The sequence below is a fragment of the Callospermophilus lateralis genome, chromosome 2 (assembly GCF_048772815.1).
Source record: "Callospermophilus lateralis isolate mCalLat2 chromosome 2, mCalLat2.hap1, whole genome shotgun sequence".
In the NCBI taxonomy this organism is placed as follows: Eukaryota; Metazoa; Chordata; class Mammalia; order Rodentia; family Sciuridae; genus Callospermophilus; species Callospermophilus lateralis.
The window spans coordinates 33890925-33912918 of record NC_135306.1 but is presented as its reverse complement, the minus strand read 5'-3'; the positions used below and the strand labels follow the sequence as shown (position 1 = coordinate 33912918).

Genomic DNA, 21994 nt, shown 5'->3' with positions numbered 1-21994 from the left:
TCAAGGCTCTTCCCTGGGCCTGCAGCCTCCAGAGGTGGCCCAGCCCACAGCAGGAGCCTGTGAAGTGCTTACAGAAGAGCGAAGCCGCAGCTGGAGGGTGGGGATTAGGGCCAGGCAGGGGGTCGGCTTAATGGAGTCACGCCCTGGGATCTAATGCTGATTAGGCTCCTGATTATCGTGTATTTACAGCCCTGTTTCTCTTCACCAGCAATTTGCAGACATTTATGAGTCAATCCTCCCAGTGTTCTGGGGAGGTAAATAAGGAGGGTGAGGCCTGGTTTACAAGCTTTGGGGGGTGGGTATGCGGTGGGAGTGGAAACCGACAGACTGCAGTCGTCTGCCTGAGCCAATCCTGTGCTCTCCAGCCAGAGAGATGTGGAGAGTGCTCTGGGCCAGTCGGCTGCTGGGTCATCTGAACTCTGTCCACTAGAGAGACTGGAAATGGATGGCCGCAGAGAAACACTAAGGCTTGCAAAAGATGTTTAAAATTTTGTAGTTAATATTTAAACATGGAACAATTTGGAACAGTGAACTCGCACACAGCTTTGGGGGTGTAATGAATACACCCACCCCTGAAAGGGGTAGAAAATGCCGAAGAAGGAATGGTATCCAGCAATGGGCACAACAGCCACCCATGAAGGAATCTCACATGATGCCGAGTAAAAGACTCAATGCCCTGTGATTCCTGGTTATAGACTCCCATTTATGCAAAGTGCAAACCCCGGCTTATCTAGTTCAAAGGCAGTCATAGAGCTGGGCGCTTGTTGCACATGCCTGTAATCCCAGCTCTTGGGAGGCTGAGGCCAAAGGATCGTGAGTTCAAAGCCAGACTCAGAAATTTAGTGAGGCCCTAAGTGACTTAGTGAGACTCTGTCTAAAAATAAAATACATAAAATAAAATAAAAACGGCAGCAATGGTTGCCCTGGGTGTGTGTGAGTGGGGGAGAGGGTGATTGGAAGGGTCCCTGGGACAGGAAGGGGCTTCTGGCTTCTCCATTCTGTCTCTGGACCTGGATGCTGGACTCACAGGTGTGTTCATCACAGAAAATCCTTGAGCTACAGCTTATGATGCACTTTTCTCTATGTTCATCTCACTTCAATGAGAAATTTTTAAACAGCATGAGTATTTATGGAGATACCTCAGAAAACTTGGAATGGAACCCACCATTTGACCCAGTTATCCCACTCCTCAGTTTATACCCAAAGGACTTAAAAGAAATCTACTACTACAGTGATACAACCACATTAATGTTTATAGCAGCTCAATTCAGAATAGCCAAACCATGAAACCAACTAGATGCCCTTCACAGAAGAATAGATAACAGAAATGTGATAAATATACACAATGGAATATTACTCAGCCTTAAAGAAGAATGAAATGGTGGCATTTGCAGGTAAATGGATGGAATTAAAGAATATCATGCTAAGTGAAATAAGCCAATCCCCAAAAGCCAAAAGCCAAATGTTTTCTCTGATAAGCAGATGCTGATCCATAGTGGGGCAGAGAGACAGGGAAGAATGAAGGAACTTTGGTTCGAGGGGAGTCAGAGGAGGGGTGGGGTCTTGGGATGGGAAGGAGGGTAGAAAGAGACAGACACTATCACCCTATATACATGTATGATTACACTAGTGGAGTGACTCTGATCCATGTACAGCCAGAGGAATGAGAGGTTATGCTCCATTTGGGTACAATGTGTCAAATGCATTCTACTGCAAAATAAATAAATAAATAAAATTTCCCAAAAAACCCTGATTTCTAACAACCCAGATGTCCTGCGTCTCTAGAGAGTCGGGAGTAATGCCCGCACTGGCCTGGCCGTCTGCAGGAAGCATTCTTCCCTCTGAGAGGTCTGGGAGCTGTCTGCCAGCACCGTCCTGGCCTCTCCTCCCCTCCTGTCACTAGGCTGGGGCTGGTGCTGTTGATCCTCCCAGTAGCACTGTTTTTCTCAGAGACATATTTCTCTGCACCATCACATCTCTCAAAAACAGGAGGAAGGGCTGGGGTGTACTTAGTGGTAGAACACCTTGCCTTGCACATGTGGGGCCCTGGTTTCCGTCCTCAGCATGAAGGAAAAATAGGCCAAGAGGGCCACCTTCGCCAAGAGACAACCAGAAAGATGATTCTCTTTTTTACCAGCTGGACTAGGTATCATCAACAAATAGAAGTTGTATATATCCAGGTATTGGATCCAACGTGTGATGTTCTGATACATGTATGTGTTGTGGAATGATCATCTCACTTCCCTTCCTCACATTGTTACCCCCCCAAAAAAAAACCACTTAAGATCTCCCCTCCCTCCCTTCCTCCCTCCCTCCCTTTCTCCCTTCTTTTTCTTTTTTGCAGTGTTAAGGACTGAACCCAGGGCCTTGTGCTTGCCATATAACACTCTACCACTGATCTACCTCCCAGACCTGTTCTTTTTAAATTTTGCTAAGTTGTCCAGGCTGGACTTGACCTTGAGACCTTCCCACCTAGGCTCTGCTGCTAATGATTACAGGCCTGTGCCACGGACCTGGCTGTAGTTTCAAATATATAATACATTATTGTTAACTGCAGTCAGCTTGCTGTGCATCAGTTCTCTAGAACCTACTTATCTTTTGGGGGAGGGGGCGGGAGAGGCGAAGTACTGAGGGATTGAACTCAGGGGCAATTGACCATTGCACCACATTCCTACCCCTATTTTTGTATTTTATTTAGAGACAGGGTCTCACTGAGCTGCTTAGTGCCTTGCTTTTGCTGAGGCTGGCTTTGAACTCATGATCCTCCTGCCTCAGCCTCCAGAGCCGCTGGGATTACATGCATGCACCACTGAACCCGGCCAGAATTTATTCATTTTGTAACTTCAAGTTTGGACCCTTTGACTAGTATCTCCCCACTTCTCCCACCCCATCCCCTGCTAACCACCCTTCTACTCTGTTTCCGTGAATTCAACTTTTTCCACATATAAGGGAAATAATGCAGCATCTTTCTTTCTGTGTGATGGTGGATATATAAAAATTGTGGGTAAATATAAACACTGAAATATTACTCAGTCTTCAGGAAATTCTGGCATTTGTGACAACAGGGATGAACCAGGAGGACATTATGGCAAGTGAATTAAGCTGGAGAGAAGATCCTTATTTGCAGATATAAAGAGCAGCCCCCTGATACATAAGCCTGTGTCATGCATGATCGACTCACCAGGCAGCCTCTGAACACACTTTGGTTTGCAACCTCTGTTGTACAGTATCCCTGCAGATGGTTTGTCCAGCTTTATTTGCATGCTCCGAAGCCTGGGAGCTCATTCCCTCCCAAGGCAGTGTCTTCCCTCCAGAATAATTCTGCTGGTTACAAATTACTTTCTTAAGCGGACTTGAAATTGAGGGACTCCTAGATGGTCAAAGACGACGGATGGGGCCTGGGAGACTTCCAAGCCCAGAAGTCTCACCCTGTTTATCCCCAGAGGCTCCTGTCATTACCCATTCCCTGGAGCTCCTTTCTGGAATCGATTTTGACTCTCAGGTTACATTTATTTCCTTCTCACCTGAGAGGACATATTTCTAAATGACAGGATCCTCCCAAATGTCTCAATGGAGAACCACTGGTCTAGTCTAGTCCCCTGGCTTTAGCTGACATCTAGGGAGGAGAAGCTACACGTCCAAGGTCATATAGCAATTGTTTGGGGAAAACCAGGTCTAGGCTGTATGAGAACCTGCAGCTGAAGGTCAAAGGTGGCATGAGACTCAAGAAGGAGGCTGACAGAGCACAATTTCTTGGGGACTTAAAGAGAGAACAAGTCTTAGATGGTAGCACTCCAAGGCAGGAGTTTATGTGCTACGTTAGACAAAGGTGGGCTGCAGCCAACCAGAATATATCTAGCCTTTCTAAAACCTGTTAATAATCCATGTCAGTTAAGAAACGTTCAGTACAACCCACTCAGCTGACTGTCTTAATGATTTTGTCCCACAGGGCTTGGTAGGTGCGTCAAGGTCACCTGGTGGGCACCACGACTGCTATGACCAAGATGGCTTCAGTCATGTCAAGTTGGATCCTCACAGTGACAAAACCTTAGCACACATGAGCTCTCTGACGGGCACATCTGACAATTCCCCTCCTCATTTGTCTCAGATTGTTCTCATGCCCCACCTAAACGTAGCGGACAGCAGATGGGAGAATGACAAGGCAGGGGTGAACTCTGACGGAGATGAGGAGAGAAGGGTGTCCAGGGCAGTCAGAGGCTCTCAGAGAGGACCAAGGGCAGGCAGGCCAAGTGCCCTGGGTGTGGTGTGGCGGGACAGATGTTGGATGGGGACTGAGTGGGCAGGCAAATAAAGGGACCATCGCTCCTTCAAAAAAGCTCTCTAGCAGGCACCATGGTGCACACTTACAATCCCAGGGGCTCAGGAGACTGAGACAGGAGGATGGAGAGTTCAAAGCCAGCCTCAGCAACTTTTGCAAGGCCCTAAGCAACTCAGAGAGACCCTGTCTCTAAATTACATACATATAGAGAGAGAGCTGGGGATGTGACTCAGTGGTTAAGCACCACTGGGTTCAATCCTTGGTGCCAACAAAACAAAACAAAACCTCTTCAATGCTGCCCATAACTACTGACCCCAGCTGCCTGCCTTCCATACTCTCTAAGCTCTAATCACTCTTCTCTGCTAAACCCCTCTTCCCACCATCCCCTTCTCACCTCCAGGTCTTTTCTCCACTGTCCCTCAGGCTGATGTTCTGTCTGCCCCAACCCCCACCTCCCCAATTCTTCTGCTACTCCTCCCATGTATCACCAGGGAACACATTCTAAGCGGGTCTGCGACCTGTAATGTGCTGGTCACTTTTTAAAGCCGCGGACCTTTTCGTACTTATCATATCCCCAAAACTGACTCTTTTTATCCATAATTTGCAGACAAGGAAATGATGGCTCAGAAAAAGTTTTAATAGATTTCAATTTTTTAAGATCACAAAATAGGGTGAAGAAATAAGCCTGAGACCCCAAATCATCAGCCTTCAAGTTTAAGGTTCTTTCAAATATACTTCAAGATCCTGCTTTTCTTGTGAAAAAAATATCCCCAACCAGAGGACCTTGTATATTTGCAAGGAAAGCATAGCTGTAGGGAAAATGCACCCAAATAGGAAACCGTGGTTACCATTGCATAATTTTTATTTTTCTCTTCACTGTGATTTTTTTTTCAGTGTAATCTAATTTTTCTACAACAAACATGAATTACTTCTATAATTAAAGTATGCGGAATACCTCATTGAAAGAACTAAAAATTACAAATACTAGAAAAAATCAGGCTGAGAATAATCTGTTAATTATTTAATCATCTGTTGCTGCATAACAAATGATTCCAACTTAGCCCCTTTAAAAAGCAGTCTCTGAGGTCAGGAATCTAGGAGTGGCTTGTCTGGGCAGAGCTGGCTGCCCCCTGGGGTTGTGAGCAAGCTGTTGGTCAATACTGTAGCCACCTGAAGTCTCACCTGGGCTGGAGGGTGCACTTCTGAGTTCACAGGAATGTCAGCAGCCTGGAAGGAGGTTTCAGCTTCTTGCCATGTGCCCCTCCAAAGTTCACATGGTATATATCATGTAATCTCAGATAGGACATGCCCCAACACCATGAGTGACAGAGATGCTATTGCAACCGAACTCTTCTCGGAGCAGTCTCTGATCTCTTGTAAGCTTTTCCCAATAAATCATCTCTCTCTGGTACTGTCTTCAGGCACTTTCTTTGGCTTATCTGCAACCTATCCCACTGCTCTGGCACAACTGGGCTATGGACATGACACAAGTGTCCTTATAGAAAGATGCAGAGGAGGAGTTGACGCAGGTAAAGAAAGCAATGCTAAAGTCCAGCAAGATCCTGGGCTGCTGGCTTTGAAGTTGGAGGAGGGAGCCAAAAGCAAAGGGATGCAAGAAAAGCAGCTCTAGACACTGAAAAAGGCGAGGAAATAGATCCTCCCCCAAGCCCTGGGAAGGGGCAAGTTCCTGCCCACACCTTGATTTTGGCCCAATGGAAAGTATTTGAGGCTTCTGACTTCCAGACTATAAGGTAATAGATGTGTGTTGTTTTAAACCACAATCTGTGGTGATTTGCTACAGTGGCGATTGCAACAAGATTGCAAATGAATACACTGTTGCATCTACTTGGCACCATCAGCAAAGTTTAGAGCAGGAAATAAACATCTCTGGTTCCAGAGTTGGCCTGCTAGAGATTTTGGCCTTCGTAAGTTTGTTTTGGTACTGAAAATTAAACAGTAAGCTACTTCCCCAGTTCTTTTTATTTTATTTTTTATTTTGAGACAGGATCTGGCCAAGTTGCTGAGGCTGGCCTTGAACTTGGATCCTCCTGTCTCAGCCTCCTGAGATGCTGGGATTACAGGCATGCACCATCATATCCAACAGAGCCCATGTTATTAAGGGAGAAAGTACGTAACAGCAGAGCTCGGGTTCTCTTGGGGGCATGATGAATTACACTGTTTCCAGTATGTTCAAGTGAGATCCAGTGGAGTTAGACCTCCTGGGGCAGAACCCACCACTTATTTGTGGTCTGAAGTGGAGCAAATTATGCAACCCCATCTTAACTCTGGCATACATCAGAATCACTGGGGCACTTTACATCATACCTACAGCCAGGTCCCAGACGTTTCATTCACCACATCTGGATGGGACTTGGGGATCACCTCCCTCAGGTGATTCTAAAGTGCAGCTGGGAGAGCATCATCTGCACCTGCCTGAATCTGTTTCCTCCTTTAAACTGAACTGCTTGGGAGGTCCACTACCCATGGGTGCAATAAGCCTTAAAGGAGGTGATCTGTACAAGCCCTTAACACACAGTAAACCCTCAATAAATATGCATTACCGTTACATTTTAATCTGGACAAATGGATCCTCTTTTCAGCAACCCCTGCTGTATGTTTTCTTAAGTTTCTCAGAATGAGTCAGATGGTTCAGTAGGTCACTGACATGGTGACATTTTCAGGCACACTGAAATCAAGCATTTCAAACCCCAGGGGAACACAAGGCAGGGTCTAGTCAGGAGTCTGTATCCCCCCAGGCTTTGATACTGTGGTTCCAGAGCATAGTGCAGGCCATGAGCCAATGTCACCTTGGCAAGTATCTTGCTCTTAAGTCACCTTATGGTGGCAAGAAATGCCCCAAGTGTATTCTGCAATGACAGGCAAACCAGCCTCTTAAAAATCCTCCCTCGGGGTTCTCCCAGCTAAGAGCAGAAACTTAGTTTACTATAAACTCCACAGTTTCCTGAAGGGGTGCCCTTGAGTTATTTTAAATAATTGCTTTCCTTTTCTATGCTCAGAGGTATTTCTGCTCCTCTGCTAGAGAGAGAGGGAGCTGCCTTGCTTCAGAGAGCTTTGGGAAGAGAACCCAGGGGGCTTTGAGCCCAGAGAGCAGGAATCAGGGGAGTAGACAGGGCCAGACCCATGTTTTTGGGGGACTGAAGCCAGTATGATTGTGGGAGAGGCACTCTCTTCTGCACCCCATGCTCTGTGAAGTAGAGGATGGTAATAATAATTGTAAGAAGGTAATCATTATGCAGGTTTGCACACACCGTGAAGGAACAGCCTAATTCAGCCCACTCGCTCCTTAGTCTCCCTCCCATCATATGCAATCGTTTTGATGCATAGGATCTGAGACACCAGCCTCCACAGGCGCAGGACTGCCTGCTCCCTATCACCCTTCTTCTTTCCTTTCCCTTTTGCTGGAAAACAAGAGTGAATGATCTTTTCTTTTCCTCTGGGTATTGAAAGTCAGGAAGGCTGTTCAATAAACAAGTCTCTTAAAGGCGTTGATCTGTCCCGCAGGCAGGAACTGCACCTCCCAGACTGCAGATACCACAGCTTCCACTGAACCCTGCCCTCTGGGTCCCTCTGACTTCCCAGGAGCCTCTTCTGCCCTGTACCAGCAGAACCCAAGTCATTGCCACACCCAACACCAGGAGAATAATAAATAAGACAGCAGTGAAAGTGGGCTTTCCCCGTGGGTCCCCTCCTGGATCACAGAGCCCTCTCTCCTCCCTGGGGGCTGTCATTCCCCTTTTCTTGGGGGATGTTATTTTTCATATCCTTGAATAGGCATGAGCCACTGAGCCCAGCCTCAGATCTTCTTGTAAAGGAAACATGTTGAGGGGTGGGAGTGGGAAGAACATCAGTTTGGTTATCTCAAGGTGACTGCTGTTGGTCTGGTCAGTCTCTGGGTCCTCAGATTGATGTGGTTGTCATTATTTAATTCATAAATAGCACTGAAAAGTCCCCTAAATTATAGGATCCTTAAAATATCAGATCTCTTCTTGCTTAATCAATTTATTGCAGGGTTAAGTCACAGTTATATACAGATTTCCCAGGAACTGGGGAGGCCTAGAAGAGAGACTGGTTAGGGAATAACAGGATGCAAAAGTATGCAGCACTTCTGAATTAAAAGCTCTTTTCTTGTCCTTCCTTTACGTCTCCTTTCTACCAATTTTTATCCCTTCAATCCTACCTCAGGGGAATCCTCTATAGATAGGCTGCTCATCTTGGATGACCCAGCAGGGATCTTGGGAACCTGATTTGAGAAGAGACATGACACCACCTCAGTTTTCTCCACTAGCTTTCCTAGTACTCAAGATCCTGGCATTGATGCCAAGTTTTATAACCCCAGCAGCACCACAGATGAGCCAATCACAGTGTCCTTATCTGTCGATTAAAGCTGATAACCCTTGTTCTCACAGCAGAGTCCAACAGGTCAGTAGCAGAGCCTCCTAGTTATTCCCAGTGTGTCTTTCCACTGAGTCACAGAAATAGAAGCCCCAGTATTTTGGCCACCCCAAATAAGGACTACATTTCCCAGACTTCCCTGCAGTGCCTTGTACCATGTGACTGAACTCTGGCCAATGGGATAAAAGTGAGTTTGGGACCCTTCCTTTGAAGCAGCGGGCAATCCCACTTGGCTCTTTTCTCCATCCTTTCCTGCATCCTGCTACCTAGAAGGTGGGTGTGGTAGCTGTCATTTTGAAGCATCCCACTGCTAGGGATGAAAAGGGTAAACTGGAAAGTGTGCATATCCTGGAGAATCATGGAGCTAGCTCCCTCAACTGCCAAACTCTGGGTTTCTTGTACTTATTTAGAGAAATCAACTACCTTTTGCAGTAAGCCATTGCTGTTGGGTCTTAGGATCCTCACTCTCAGCCACGAGATTTCAGTGAAATCAAATGGTTCTCACCTAACCAAGCCACCCTCCTGCCTTAATGTCCCTCTGGGTCTCTCAGGGAAACAAACAAACTTGTTAGCGTGACACACCAGGCCTTTGTGGTTTGCCCATCATGTACTACTCCAGTTCAGGCCCTCATGTTAGTCATGCCCCAGGCCCCGCCTGGAAGAGCTGCTCCCCGATTTCCAAGGCACCAAGCTTCCTCTCACTCCTGCCATCTGCACCTGCAGCTCTGTCTTCTAGAAAAACCATTTCTCTCCCTCATTCAGTTTTCTGAATGAATTCAGTTCCAGCCTCACCTCCTCCAGGGACCTTCACCGACCGAGTTTTTTGGTTCATTTTGCTCTTTGGTCCCACTTCCTGTTCCCCTGCTCTCTTGGCACCGCTGGGCTTTCTCGAACTGTCGGAGAGACACTTGCCAGGTTCCCCGTCTGTCTGCCTCCCCAGTCTGTGAGCCTCCTGAGGCCAGTGTCTGCCTCATCTCGGGCCTGGCGCAGGGCCTGCCTAGGCGGGTTGTCAGTCACAGGAGCTGAGTGGAGGCAGGCACTGTGGATGGCAGACGCTTGCTAATGTGGAAACTGCTGCCTGGTGAGGGACTGCGATGAGGAAACTGTCTTTGAACCTGACGGAGCTGGCTAAAGACAGAGTGGAAGGCAAGGGTGTCCTCAGAGGCTACTAACTACCAGTTCCCCCCTCTGGTCACCTTGACATCATCCCTGCTGGATCCCAGAGGCCCTGTGTGTTCCTTGGCAAATCTGCACTGCGCGTCATTAGCGGTGGGCAGCATTTCAAGCTGGCTCAATCAGCAAATGTGTGAAGATACACTGGGTCCCTGCCAACACTTTGTACTTCAACCAGCGCTTCCTAATGGCTCCTAACCAGCCGTGATAACAGGCTGGGAAAGTCAGTTAACTGAGTTTCACAAACAACGTGCATTCAGGGTCCGAAGTGTGTGGCTCAAGGTCTCTGCTAACAAAGAACATTATGTAACAGCTGGACTACAACTTTCTCGGGTCTGGTCCTCCTGTGGCTCTTTGGTCCTTTTCATATTCCCCTCTTTTTACAATGCAAAGACCCAGCTGAGAGGGAGAAAGTCCCCCAAGGTCACACAGAGGGGCTGGAGTGGGGACTAGGATCCAGATGCTCTGACAGCTAGCCTCCTGCCCTTTGTACTGCATCTGTCCATTTGGTCATTGCTGTTCAATAATTAACTTTGGATTTACATAATGACAAGGACCCCTTGAGCCCAATCATGATGGTCACAAAGCAGGGGAGATCCATACAGAGCCTCTGAACCAGGAGGACGCATTTTACTCATTTGGTAACATCATATTTTCTTAAGCTTCTTATTATGAACAAGTTAAAATATACACACAAATAGGGAGAGGGTATAATGAATCCCTTTGTGCCCATCAGCTGCCAGCTTCAGTAATTAACAACACCTGCTGCTCTTGGTGCCATAACTTGGAGTCTTATTGCCTCTTAGGAGCTAGAAGAGACATACACTGCAACCAGAATGACCTCTTCAAATAGCAAATGTGGGTGGTGTCACCCTCCCCTCCTTCTTCCTCAAAGCTCTTTAGTAGGATGCTGTGCTCTTGGCATAAAGATGGAGCAGAGCACCCCCCCCCCCTCCTGCTTGCCACCTGGACAGCTTATCTCTGAACTTCCAAGTGAGATAAAAATATTTTTTTCTCTGATTTAAGTCCATAATATTTGGAATTTTCTCTTGCATTGATAATTCTCAAACCTGGCTACACATTGAAATCCAAGGAGGAGCTTCAAACAAAACAACCAACTCATAAAACCAGGTTCCACTCTGGGATCCCTGTTGACCTGGAGCAGGATGTTAAGGTTTCGATATGAGGTGTCACCCCAAACTCATTCCTGCTCTGCTTCCATCAGGAATGTTCGGAGCTGAAATGACTAGATTATGAGGGCTATGATCTAATCAGTGGATTAATCCACTTTATAGATCAATAACTCGAAAGGCCCGCTGTCCTGGGTGGTAACTGTAGACAGGTGCAGAAGGCTGAAGGAAGTAGGTCACTGGGTGTGTGCCTGCCTTTGGGGTTTACCTTGTCCCTGGAAGTGGAGCTGTCTCTTGCTCTGCCTCCTGGCTGTCATGAAGTAAGCAGCTTTCCTCCACCACCCCCTTCTGCCATGATGCTCTGCCTCACCTCCTGGGCTAGAGCTACGGCTACCATGGACCGAACCTCTGAAACCACGAGCCAAAAGGAACTCTTCCCCCTCTAAGTTGTTCTTGTCAGGTTTATTTGTCACCGAAGGGCAAAGCTGACTAATGCCTAGAGCTCAGGCACTTGAGTTACCTTTTTTTTTTTTTTTTTTCCCCCTGGTACTGGGTCTGAACTTAGTCTGAACTCACTCTATCATTAAGTTACATCCCCATCCCTTCTTTAAAGTTGTTTTTAAATTTGAGACAGGGTCTCACTAAGTTGCTGGCCTCAAACTTGTGATCCTCCTGTCTCAGCCACCTGAGTTGCTGGATTTCAGGGTGCAGCACCACACCTGGCTCCCTGTGTTTCTTTTTTTTTTAAGTTTTCAGCGGACACAACATCTTTGTTTGTATGTGGTGCTGAGGATCGAACCCAGGCCGCACGCATGCCAGGCAAGCGCGCTACCGCTTGAGCCACCTCCCCAGCCCTCCCTGTGTTTCTAAAAGCTTCTCCAGGAGATACTAATGTGCGGTGCAGCTGAGAACCACTGCTCAATTGCATATGTCTGAATTGATTCTGATGCATACATGGCTCAGCTGAAGGTCATCCTCTCCCAAAGGATTCAGGGGGGAACTCGGTACTTCCTCCTCTGCTTCCACAGCTTGGCGCTTGCTGACCTCTATCATTAGAAGGAGTCTGGCGGTTTATTGCATTCATCTGGCTTGGATCAGCTTCCCCACTGACCTCTGAGTTCCTCCAGGGTGGAAGCCTGTGAGATTTATGCAGGGTGCCTGACCCACGCGTCAGAGCTCTTATCTGGCCTCTGCATGGTGTGGCCCCTGCCTCTTCCATCACCCCTGGCCCCCTCATTCTTCTGGCTTCTGCCACCTTGTCTTCCTTCAGTTCCTTGCCTGCACCCCGCCCCTCCTGCCTCATGGCCTGTGCATGTGCCTGTCCTTCTACCTGCCTTTTTGACCCCTACCTGTCCTTTAGATCTCACCCGCTACTCATTTCTCAAGCATGATCTGGACACCAATAGCATTAGCTTCACTGGGGAATGGGCTGGAAATGCAGAACATAGCCAGGTGTGGTGGGGCATGCCTGTAATCCCAGCAGCTCTGGAGGCTGAGGTAGGAGGATCACAGTTTCGAGGCCAGCCTCAGCAACTTAGTGAGGCTTTAAACAATCTAGTGAGACCCTGTCTCAAAATAAAAAATAAAAAGGGCTGGGGATGTGGCTCAGTGGTTAATCCCTGGTACCAAAAAAAAAAAAAAAGGAAAAAAAGAAAGAAAGAAAGAAAGAAAAAAAGCAGAACAGAAGGCACTTACACATAGCAAGCTTTAACAAGTTCCCCAGAATATTCAGAATATCATGGTGGGAAGTTCTCCCTCAAAAGTATGGCTGGGGTGGAGGTCGGAGCAGTGAAGTACTATTTGCAGGGGGAAAAAAAAAGTGTGATGTTGGGCAAACAAAACAGAAGCTGTCCACTATAATTATGGTGTGTCTACCCAACAGAATGCTGCTGGCCACCTGTCCTGCCCTGTGTAGGCCAGGAGATGCAAGCTCAAATGCTTGGAGGGCTATGAGTGAGTGAATTAGTGTCTTAGTTTCCTATTACTTAGTGGAACAGATGTTCACACCCTCTGACTTAAAACAATATGAATTAATTATTTTACAGTTCTGGAGTTCGGAAGTTTGAAATATGTCTCACTTGGCTGAAATCTGGGGGTTGGCAGAGCTATGCTCCTCCTGTAGACGGGGGAGAATAGGTCCCCTAGCCTTTTCCAGGTGCTCACATTCTTTGGCTTGTGGCTGCATCACTGCAACCTCATCTTCTATCACCACATCTCCCGATTCCCGATTCCCTTTGATCAGTACCCCTGGGACTGTATTGGGCCACCCATATACTCTAGAATAACCCCTCACCTCAAGATCACTAGTTGCAAGGTCCCTTTTGCCATGTAAAGTAACATATTGATAGGTATCGTGAAACCAGGTATCAGGGCTTTGGTATCTTTAGGAGGCCATTATTCTGTCTACCACAATCTTGATCGTGATGTGAAGCCAAAGGGAGAGGCCTGTGGGGAACTGGAGAGTGAAGGCCTTATCTAAAGGGGGCATCTACTACTTGCGCCTAACTGACCAGCTCACGTGGGAGTGTAGACCTAGTAGGCCAGGTCTTCCAAGTTTTCATGGAAAACTAGGAATGTAAATTTTTAATGTGAAATATCTCGAGGTTTAAGCCTTAGAAAGCATACACGGGAAAACAGTAACGACAACCCCCCCACAACTCTGCGGGGACAGTCAGAGCCTGTGAGCTGGCCAGAGGTTCCGGTGGCAGCTGCAGCCTCTGATCTGCAGTTTCCTCACCGGGACAGGAGGGGCATCACTGACCTACCCTGTGTCCGTGGGAGAAATGACTGGCATTCGGGAAGCCCAGGCCTCCCAGGCCCCCAGGGTGGGGTTGACATTTCCCCTCTGTTTACTGCCCATGGCCTTCCCTTTATAATTTCTCCCCCTGACCTCTACCCAAGTCCCCTCAAACTCCACCCTGTCCTTCCTCCAGGATGGAATGTCCCAGGCCACATGTGGCACACTCTCCCTCTAGGACTCAGTTCACGCACAGTGTGTAGCTTTTCTCCTTGACCCTAACAGGGAGGAGGGGAGCCACCTTCAGGGGAGACCTGGGACATCTGCTCTGCTAGACGCTGCATAAACACTGAAGCCCCTGCTGCCCCCCACCACCCCATTATGTCGGCTGGGTCTTCACAGTCTCAATGGTTGTGTGATCAGGAAAACAGAAGCTGCGGTAGGTGTTCTGAGCAGGAGGAGATTTAATACAGGGAATTAGACTTACAGAGGGCTGGAAGGCTGGGGAGTCAAGGGCAGGAAGCCATCTTCAGGAAATCTAGAAATGCTGGGATTTATGGGGGAGGCTCCACCAGTGTTCTGCCTATAGCCCAGAACTGGATGCTTCTTATCTATAGAAATCTAGCTGTACAGATGCCCATATACCTGCCACGGGCCCTGCTCCCTGCTTTGTGTGCTTGTGCCAGAAGCTGGCTCCTAATCTGAACTGGATTCTAATATCCAGTGTGACCTTGGGCAGATCCCTTTCCCTTTCTGGGTCATAGTCTTCTCAGCTATAAAATGGGGTACAGAAGGAGAAAAGAGGAAGACAGGTAGAAAGAGAACAGAGTTTATAGCCAACACTCAGGGCTGGTTTTGTTTGACATCATTCAGACTTTGGTCATTTTGAGATGGTGTCAGCTTCCCTCGGGGGCCGAGGAAACAAACATACATTTAGGTTTGGTTTTAAATTCATCTTTACTTTCCGATGCCCAATTCCCTGCAAATCTAGCCAAGTGCATAGTGCTGTGTGACCTTCTTCCATCTTCAGTTCAAATACAGAGAATGATTATACTCAGTGTACAATAAATAGGATAGTTCACGTGTTTGTTTGTTTGTTTGTTTTTAATCTGGCTGATCTGTTCATTATTCTCAGAGCCGGAATTTTCTTCAGCAATTTCCTAGACATATAAGGATCTAAAATGCTGAGGAAGAGAAGTAGTTTCCCTCCCCCCACCAGCCTAGTGTAAACACACCCCTGCTACACTGACGTGTTATCTCACCCTTTCCCCTTCAAGCTTTCTATTCAAACACCCACAGTGGCTCCAGCTCCAATATCCATTACAGAGGTTCTGATTTTTTTTCTACCTAATTAAAAAGCTGAATCCAACACATTCCTGAAAAGTAGTCAACACTCTGCATCAAGATGGAGTCCTAGAATCCCCAAAGACCACTTAGGCCAGCACTTCCCAAATATGGTTGCACATCAGATGCACATAGGGAATTTTTTTTTAATTCCCAGGCTCTAACCCATACCTAATAATGGCTGAGGGTAGGGCCCAGGTGATGATTATTCTTTCTTGAAGCTCCCCATGCTATTCACATGCACAGCTAAATTTGGAAGCCACTTATATAGTCCAGTCCTTATGTGATACTCCCTTCCACAGGCTTCTGCCAAATGGTTTCCTACCCCTCTTTGTCCTCCTCCAGCGATGAAGGGCTCCTTTCCTTTCAAGGCAGCCCTCCTGTCCTTAGCCAGCTCTGCTCCACCAGGAAGTTTTCTCTCTGCTTCACTGTAACTCCCCCTCACTGATCTGGTTTTGCCTTCTAGGATCCCACAAATCCTGTCTGGTTTTGTCCTTCAGAGAGGGTACACCTTGTCCCTCGAGTTGTGAAGGGCCAACACCCCAGGTTCTTCTGCTGTTCCTCACAGACACAGCCCCCAGCCTTCCACTGTGGGGGCCGCTTCCTGTCTGCCACTGGCCTCCCAGGCCTGCTGCTTTCCAATGCAGTCTGACCACACCAGGATTGATGCTTGACTTGTCATGAACTCACCACCGTCCATCAATAAAGCCTGTCAATGATTGTCCAACTAATCATTAAGTCAATTCACCCCGGAGTGCCATCTGTGCCAAGTGCCCAAGGGGTGCTGACTGTCCATGTGCTATGGGGAAGTCAGGCAGGGCTCTGCAAGAGGGTGACATGATTGCTGGGGACCCTCCCCACAAAGGCATGGATATCAAGGTGACAAGATACAAAATATAGTGCCTTAATGAAGGGCTCAATTCTGCAGCAAGCGCTGTGCACGTCCTGAGGAGGATATGGAAATACGAATTCCACAGTGATGTAGCATAATGAAAGAACTGTGGGAGTTAGGTTCAGCGGGAAAATGTCCTGAGCACTCTAAACACGGTATGTGGAGTCATGGGGATTTAAAACAGGGAATTGGTGGAAGGGCCAGAGGAAGACCAGGACTGACCCCCAGAACACCTTGGAGGAGACTTGCTAACCTCATTACTATCTGAGGCTCCCTGGGGTTATTTGAGCAAGATACACTCCTGATTCAACCCAGGGGTCAAGGAGCTGCAGCCACAGCTGTCACTCCAGAAACCCAGGGAAAAGACAGGAATTCTCCTGCAGAAAATCCTTACCTTTCTAACATTCTGTGAGAGATGCCCTGAAGGGGCAGGACAATACCCTGCCCGCTCCCCATCCAGCAGTACTGATTGGCAGCCCCTAGTCCACATCCAGAACTCTGAGGAGGTGGCTGAGAAACACAGCTGTTAGCTTTCTGACCTCTCCACCCAGAAGGTGTGTGTGTGGCTGTGGAGTGAGAGGCGCTCAGGTTGCCCATCTTAGCATCCTTTAGGCACTAAGATGGAGAGCAGCAGCCTTCAGAAACCTCACCCCTCCAGCGGAACTATATGCCACCTAGCAGAGGATGATGTCATCCGAAACAAGTGATAGGACAAAAGTTCGTGATATAGTGCTAAGATTATTTTAAGCACTAGAATTCACTATATGATTTGATTTTTATTAAAATAATTCCTTTTAAAGATGCAGAGGGAGAAAGACTGGCAAGATGAACCCACCCAACCTTAAGAATGGTTACCTTTGGGTGAGAAGATTACAGGTGATTTCTTTCTTCTTTCATCCTTTTCTGTGTTTCCCAAGCTTTCTACAAGTGTGTGTGTGTGTGTGTGTGTGTGTGTGTGTGTGTAGTTTTGGGACAAAGAAAATCGACGTTTAAAAAATGCTCAAATATAAAATCTTAAAGGAACCAGGGAAAAGGGTAAAGAAAATGGAAGTCGCAGTCGCAGTCAGAAATCGGTGAACCCAGCGGGGAAAAACAGGGGAGAGGCGAGGCAGAGGAGTGTTAAGGAGAGGCTGGGGTCGCCATCTAGCCAAGTGCACAGTGCTGGGTGACCTGGAGACGCCCCTCTCTCCAGGCCTCTGTCTTCCCTACCAGATGAGCACTTTGGGAACTGAGACGTGACAACGTGGCCGCCAACCCCCCGGAGAAGGAGCTAGGGAGCGCGGGAGTTGGGCGGGCTTCTCGGGGAAGGGAGGCTGGGAAAGGCGGGGCGCAGGCGAGCGGCAAACGGGGCAGCCCGGCTCCAGGGCGGAAGGGCCCCTGCCCCAGGCGCTGGTCGGCGGCGCTGGGGCGCAGGAGGAGCCTGTTGTCATTGGCCGCCGAGCGAGCGGGGGCGCGGAGGCGGGGTCTGCAGCGCGTCCCGGAGGGGCGAGGTACCGGACTTTGGAGAGAGGTCTCATCTGAACCCGGAATTGGTCCTGAACCCGATCCCGAGCCTGTTTCAGGTAGGACAGCCCTTCCTCCCTCGGCGCCCCGGGGCAAACCGCAGCTCCCTGCACCAGGGCTTCGCATCTTCGGCGGCCTTTCTGCTGGGCGCTCACTGCAGGACCCTCTTCTCGCCCTCTCTTCCTCTGCCCGTCTCTTGTTGGAGCTGAACCGGAGGACACAGACCTTCCAAACCTTCCTTGTTACTACGACCCCAACACTCCCGCCCACCAGGCTTACTCCAGCACTGGTCCTCTGGCCATAGCCCAGAAACTGGGACGCGCCCCACCCCCTTCCTCTGGAAGGGCTGAGTTAAGTGCTGCCTATGTCCCAGGAAGTCTGGCCCTTAGCTCCGTGGGCGCTTATATAGGGTGACCTATAAGAAAACCCCTGCCTGTACTCGAGGAAATGCAAAGCTAGTCCTGCTCTGTGTCCTCAGTGACTCCCTGAACCTCTCTGATCCCCAGCCTTCTTCCAGTCTGGGGATCAACATCTGCCCGGATCGCCCAGGAGGTTCAGGGAGGCTTGATGAATTTACAATGAGAAGATGGGCTGGAAACTGTAAAATGAGCTGCACCTGTGAATAGTGAGCTTCCTATTTGGATCTGGAGTCAACTGGCATAGACTCCATCTAGGACCCTGGCGTGGGAACAGCCTTGGTGTGGACAAGAAGTAGTTTGCCAGCCTGCTTAGTATCTCCAAGACCCCCTAGGATGATCCCCCTTTCCTCACCTTCACCCTGGGATTCTCCCCTCCCACCGGTGCAAGTTTGCTTCTGTCTCAGCCTGTGGCAGAGCTCAGGGCCCGGGAACTTAGGTGCATCCCTGATAAGTGTGCTGGCTCAGCTGGCCCCCTTCCCACCCCACCAGGGAGGGCTTGCCGGGTGGGCATTGTTTTTTATGGGTTTGGAGACCTGGCTGGAGCCTTGCTTTCCTGAATGAGTTCTTTGTTCCTTGCAGCTGCCAGTGGTGGAGATGGAGTGGGGTGGGGGTCATGGGATTGCTCAATTGCTTCAACTAACCCAGGAACTTTAGACACTGTTTAATGTTTATTTAGTGACTCTTATATGTTGCTTAACTTTTACTGAAGTAGTTGTTTTAATAAAGTCTACCTTGTTTTCAGAGTCATAGCCCAGAATACCCAGACTCTTCCTCCTCGCTGCTGCTTAACTGGCAGCACCCTTGGGCAAGCTGAGGCTCCGACTGAGTCCTGTGCTTGGGGACTGGGCTAGGTTGGTTTTGGAGGCACTGACAGCTCTGATGTCCTGGGTGGAGTGTGTCTGACTGTTTTATATGCAAGACCCCATTCCATATAACCTCATGGGGCATTTCACATATGAGGTGACATATGAGGTGACATGCAGCAAGTCACTCCCAGAAGGCAACTGTCTCCAAGTTCCTTTAGTTTCTACTAAAGTCTGAGGTCAATTCTTCAATGGCTTTTGTGGGAATTCCTTTGTGTCCTCAGTATATCACTCAGTGACCATCTGTTGAGCAGCTGTTCTGTAGCAAGCATAATTCTAGAGATCGGGGACCCAGCCATGAATGGAACAATGATAAGCCCAAAGCCCTGCCCTCATGGTGCAGGGGAAACAAATAATAATAATAATAATAACAACAACAACAACAACAACATTACGTATGTAAATATAGTGTTTGGCATGTGAGATGGAGAAATGCCAAGCAGGATGCAGGTATAGAGTGTGGGCTGGGAAGAGTCTCAGTTTTGTAAAGGCTGATCAGGGAAGGCCTTGCTAAGCAGATGATGGTATTTAAGCAGAAGAGGTGAGGGTGTGAGTCAGAAGAGAGGTGGGACATGATGGAACTGGACCAGAGTTCTTCAGGCCCTTGTCCCCCTTAGCAACCCATGTTTTCAGAGGCGATACCCCTTTATGCTATAATTAGAATATCAGAATATGTGAATTGGTGGACCTTTGGGGTGTTCCCTTTGCCCCCTCCCACCTGCTTATCTCGGTTCCATCTGTCCCTCTGCAGAGTGGTCAGCATGCTGCGCTTCCTGGTTCCCCGGCTGCTTTGCCTCCAGGGCAGGACTGCCCGGTACTCCTCAGCAGCAGCCCTCCCAAGCCCAATCTCCAACCCAGACATCCGCTACAACCAGCTGTTCATCAACAATGAATGGCAAGACGCAGTCAGCAAGAAGACCTTCCCCACGGTCAACCCCACCACAGGTGAGGTCATCGGGCACGTGGCTGAAGGGGACAGGGCTGATGTGGACAGGGCAGTGAAAGCAGCCCGTGAGGCCTTCCGCCTGGGGTCCCCATGGCGCCGCATGGATGCGTCTGAGCGGGGCCGGCTGTTGAACCGCCTGGCGGACCTAGTGGAGCGGGACCGCGTCTACTTGGCCTCCCTGGAGACCTTGGACAACGGGAAGCCTTTCCAAGAGTCTTACGCCTTGGACCTGGATGAGGTCATCAAGGTATACCGCTACTTTGCTGGCTGGGCCGACAAGTGGCATGGCAAGACCATCCCCATGGATGGCGAGCACTTCTGCTTCACCCGGCACGAGCCTGTGGGCGTCTGTGGCCAGATAATACCATGGAACTTCCCCTTGGTCATGCAGGGCTGGAAGCTGGCCCCGGCCCTGGCCACAGGCAACACCGTGGTCATGAAGGTTGCAGAGCAGACCCCCCTTTCTGCCCTGTACCTGGCCTCCCTCATCAAGGAGGCGGGCTTCCCCCCGGGGGTGGTGAACATCATCACGGGCTACGGCCCAACAGCAGGAGCGGCCATCGCCCAGCACATGGATGTCGACAAAGTTGCCTTCACTGGCTCCACGGAGGTGGGGCACCTGATCCAGAAGGCTGCTGGCGATTCCAACCTCAAGAGAGTCACCCTGGAGCTGGGTGGGAAGAGCCCCAGCATCGTGTTGGCCGATGCTGACATGGGTCACGCCGTGGACCAGTGTCACGAAGCCCTCTTCTTCAACATGGGCCAGTGCTGCTGTGCAGGGTCCCGGACCTTTGTCGAAGAATCCGTCTATGATGAGTTTCTCGAGAGAACCGTGGAGAAGGCCAAGCAGAGGAAGGTTGGGAACCCCTTTGAGCCGGACACCCAGCAGGGGCCCCAGGTGGACAAGGAGCAGTTTGAACGAATCCTGGGCTACATCCGGCTGGGCCAGAAGGAGGGGGCAAAACTTCTTTGCGGTGGGGAGCGTTTTGGGGAGCGTGGTTTCTTCATCAAGCCTACGGTCTTCGGTGGGGTGCAGGATGACATGACGATTGCCAAGGAGGAGATCTTTGGGCCCGTGCAGCCCCTGTTCAAGTTCAAGAAGATCGAAGAGGTGATTGAGAGGGCCAACAACACCAGGTATGGCCTGGCTGCTGCCGTGTTCACCAGGGACCTGGACAAGGCCATGTACTTCACCCAGGCCCTGCAGGCTGGGACGGTGTGGGTGAACACCTACAACATCGTCACCTGCCACACGCCCTTCGGAGGCTTTAAGGAATCTGGCAATGGGAGGGAGCTGGGGGAGGATGGGCTTAGAGCCTACACGGAGGTGAAGACAGTCACCATCAAGGTTCCTCAGAAAAACTCATGAGAATGGTCACCTCCAGACCCAGCCCAGCCCAGCCATGCCACAGCTGTCTAGACTGGGCGCTTGCTTGCCAATTTTTTTTTTTTTTTTTTTGGCCCCTGATTCTCTTCTTTGTTCCAAATGAACTCTTAGAAGGAACTCCATCAAATAAAACGACTAAATCAGAGCTGTTCCTTTTAAAGCAGGCTGGAGGCTGGGTTCCACGTCCTTTGCCTCTGCTCCTCAGCCCCTGCACTCTTGGTGGCCCTTGCGTTACTTCCGTGAACCCTTAGGAGCCTCTGGAAGACATTAAAACCACTCATTGGGTGGACAGTCACTTTTGGTCATTCCTGCTGATCCAGGGACTTCCTAGAAGATGAATCGGTGGATTTGAAAATGGTCTCGTCTCAGAGGATTTGAAGACATGAAGAGTTTTGAACTAGGTGGACAACAAATCTTGGCCCTGTTTTTCCTTGACTTAACCTCAAAATGAGGGCTTTTACTTTTCTAAGTTCCAATCGCTGGCTACTTTGCTTGCTCTTCATTTTATTACTGATTTTCCTTCATGTGAGGAAAAGGGTAGGTGAGGAATGCATTTATATATAATCACACCTTTAAACTAAACTTGAACACCCCCAATGCCCATTAACTGATGAGTAGATGAACAAAACCTTTTTTCATTCCTTTAACTATTCTCCAAACAAAGGAATGAGTGCCAGGCACAGTGGTACACTCCTGTAATCCCAGCTGCTCTGGAGGCTGACGCAGGAGGATCGCAAGTGCAAGGTCAGCCTGGGCAACTCGGTGAGACCCTGCTTCAAAATAAAAAATAAACAGGTCGTGGGATATAGCTCGGGAGTAGAGCACTTGTCTTGTACATGGGAGGCCCTGAGTTCAATCCCCAGTACTGCCACCCTCACAATGAATTTCTGATACATGCTACAATATAA

The 21994-nt window shown here is 49.0% G+C and overlaps 1 protein-coding gene across 1 annotated transcript; it reads left to right on the top strand.

Moving 5' to 3' along the window:
* Nucleotides 1–17440: 17440 nt before the first annotated feature.
* Aldh1b1 (aldehyde dehydrogenase 1 family member B1) lies at nt 17441–21499 on the top strand. Its single transcript, XM_076843261.2, has 2 exons — nt 17441–17530; nt 19505–21499. The coding sequence occupies exon 2, from the start codon at nt 19515–19517 to the stop codon at nt 21066–21068; it is 1554 nt and encodes a 517-aa protein (XP_076699376.2). The 5' UTR covers nt 17441–17530; nt 19505–19514; the 3' UTR covers nt 21069–21499.
* Nucleotides 21500–21994: the final 495 nt, after the last annotated feature.

Excerpts from the sequence above, each read along its gene's own strand:
- Aldh1b1 (XM_076843261.2), top strand. The coding sequence starts at position 19,515 with ATGCTGCGCTTCCTGGTTCCCCGGCTGCTTTGCCTCCAGGGCAGGACT.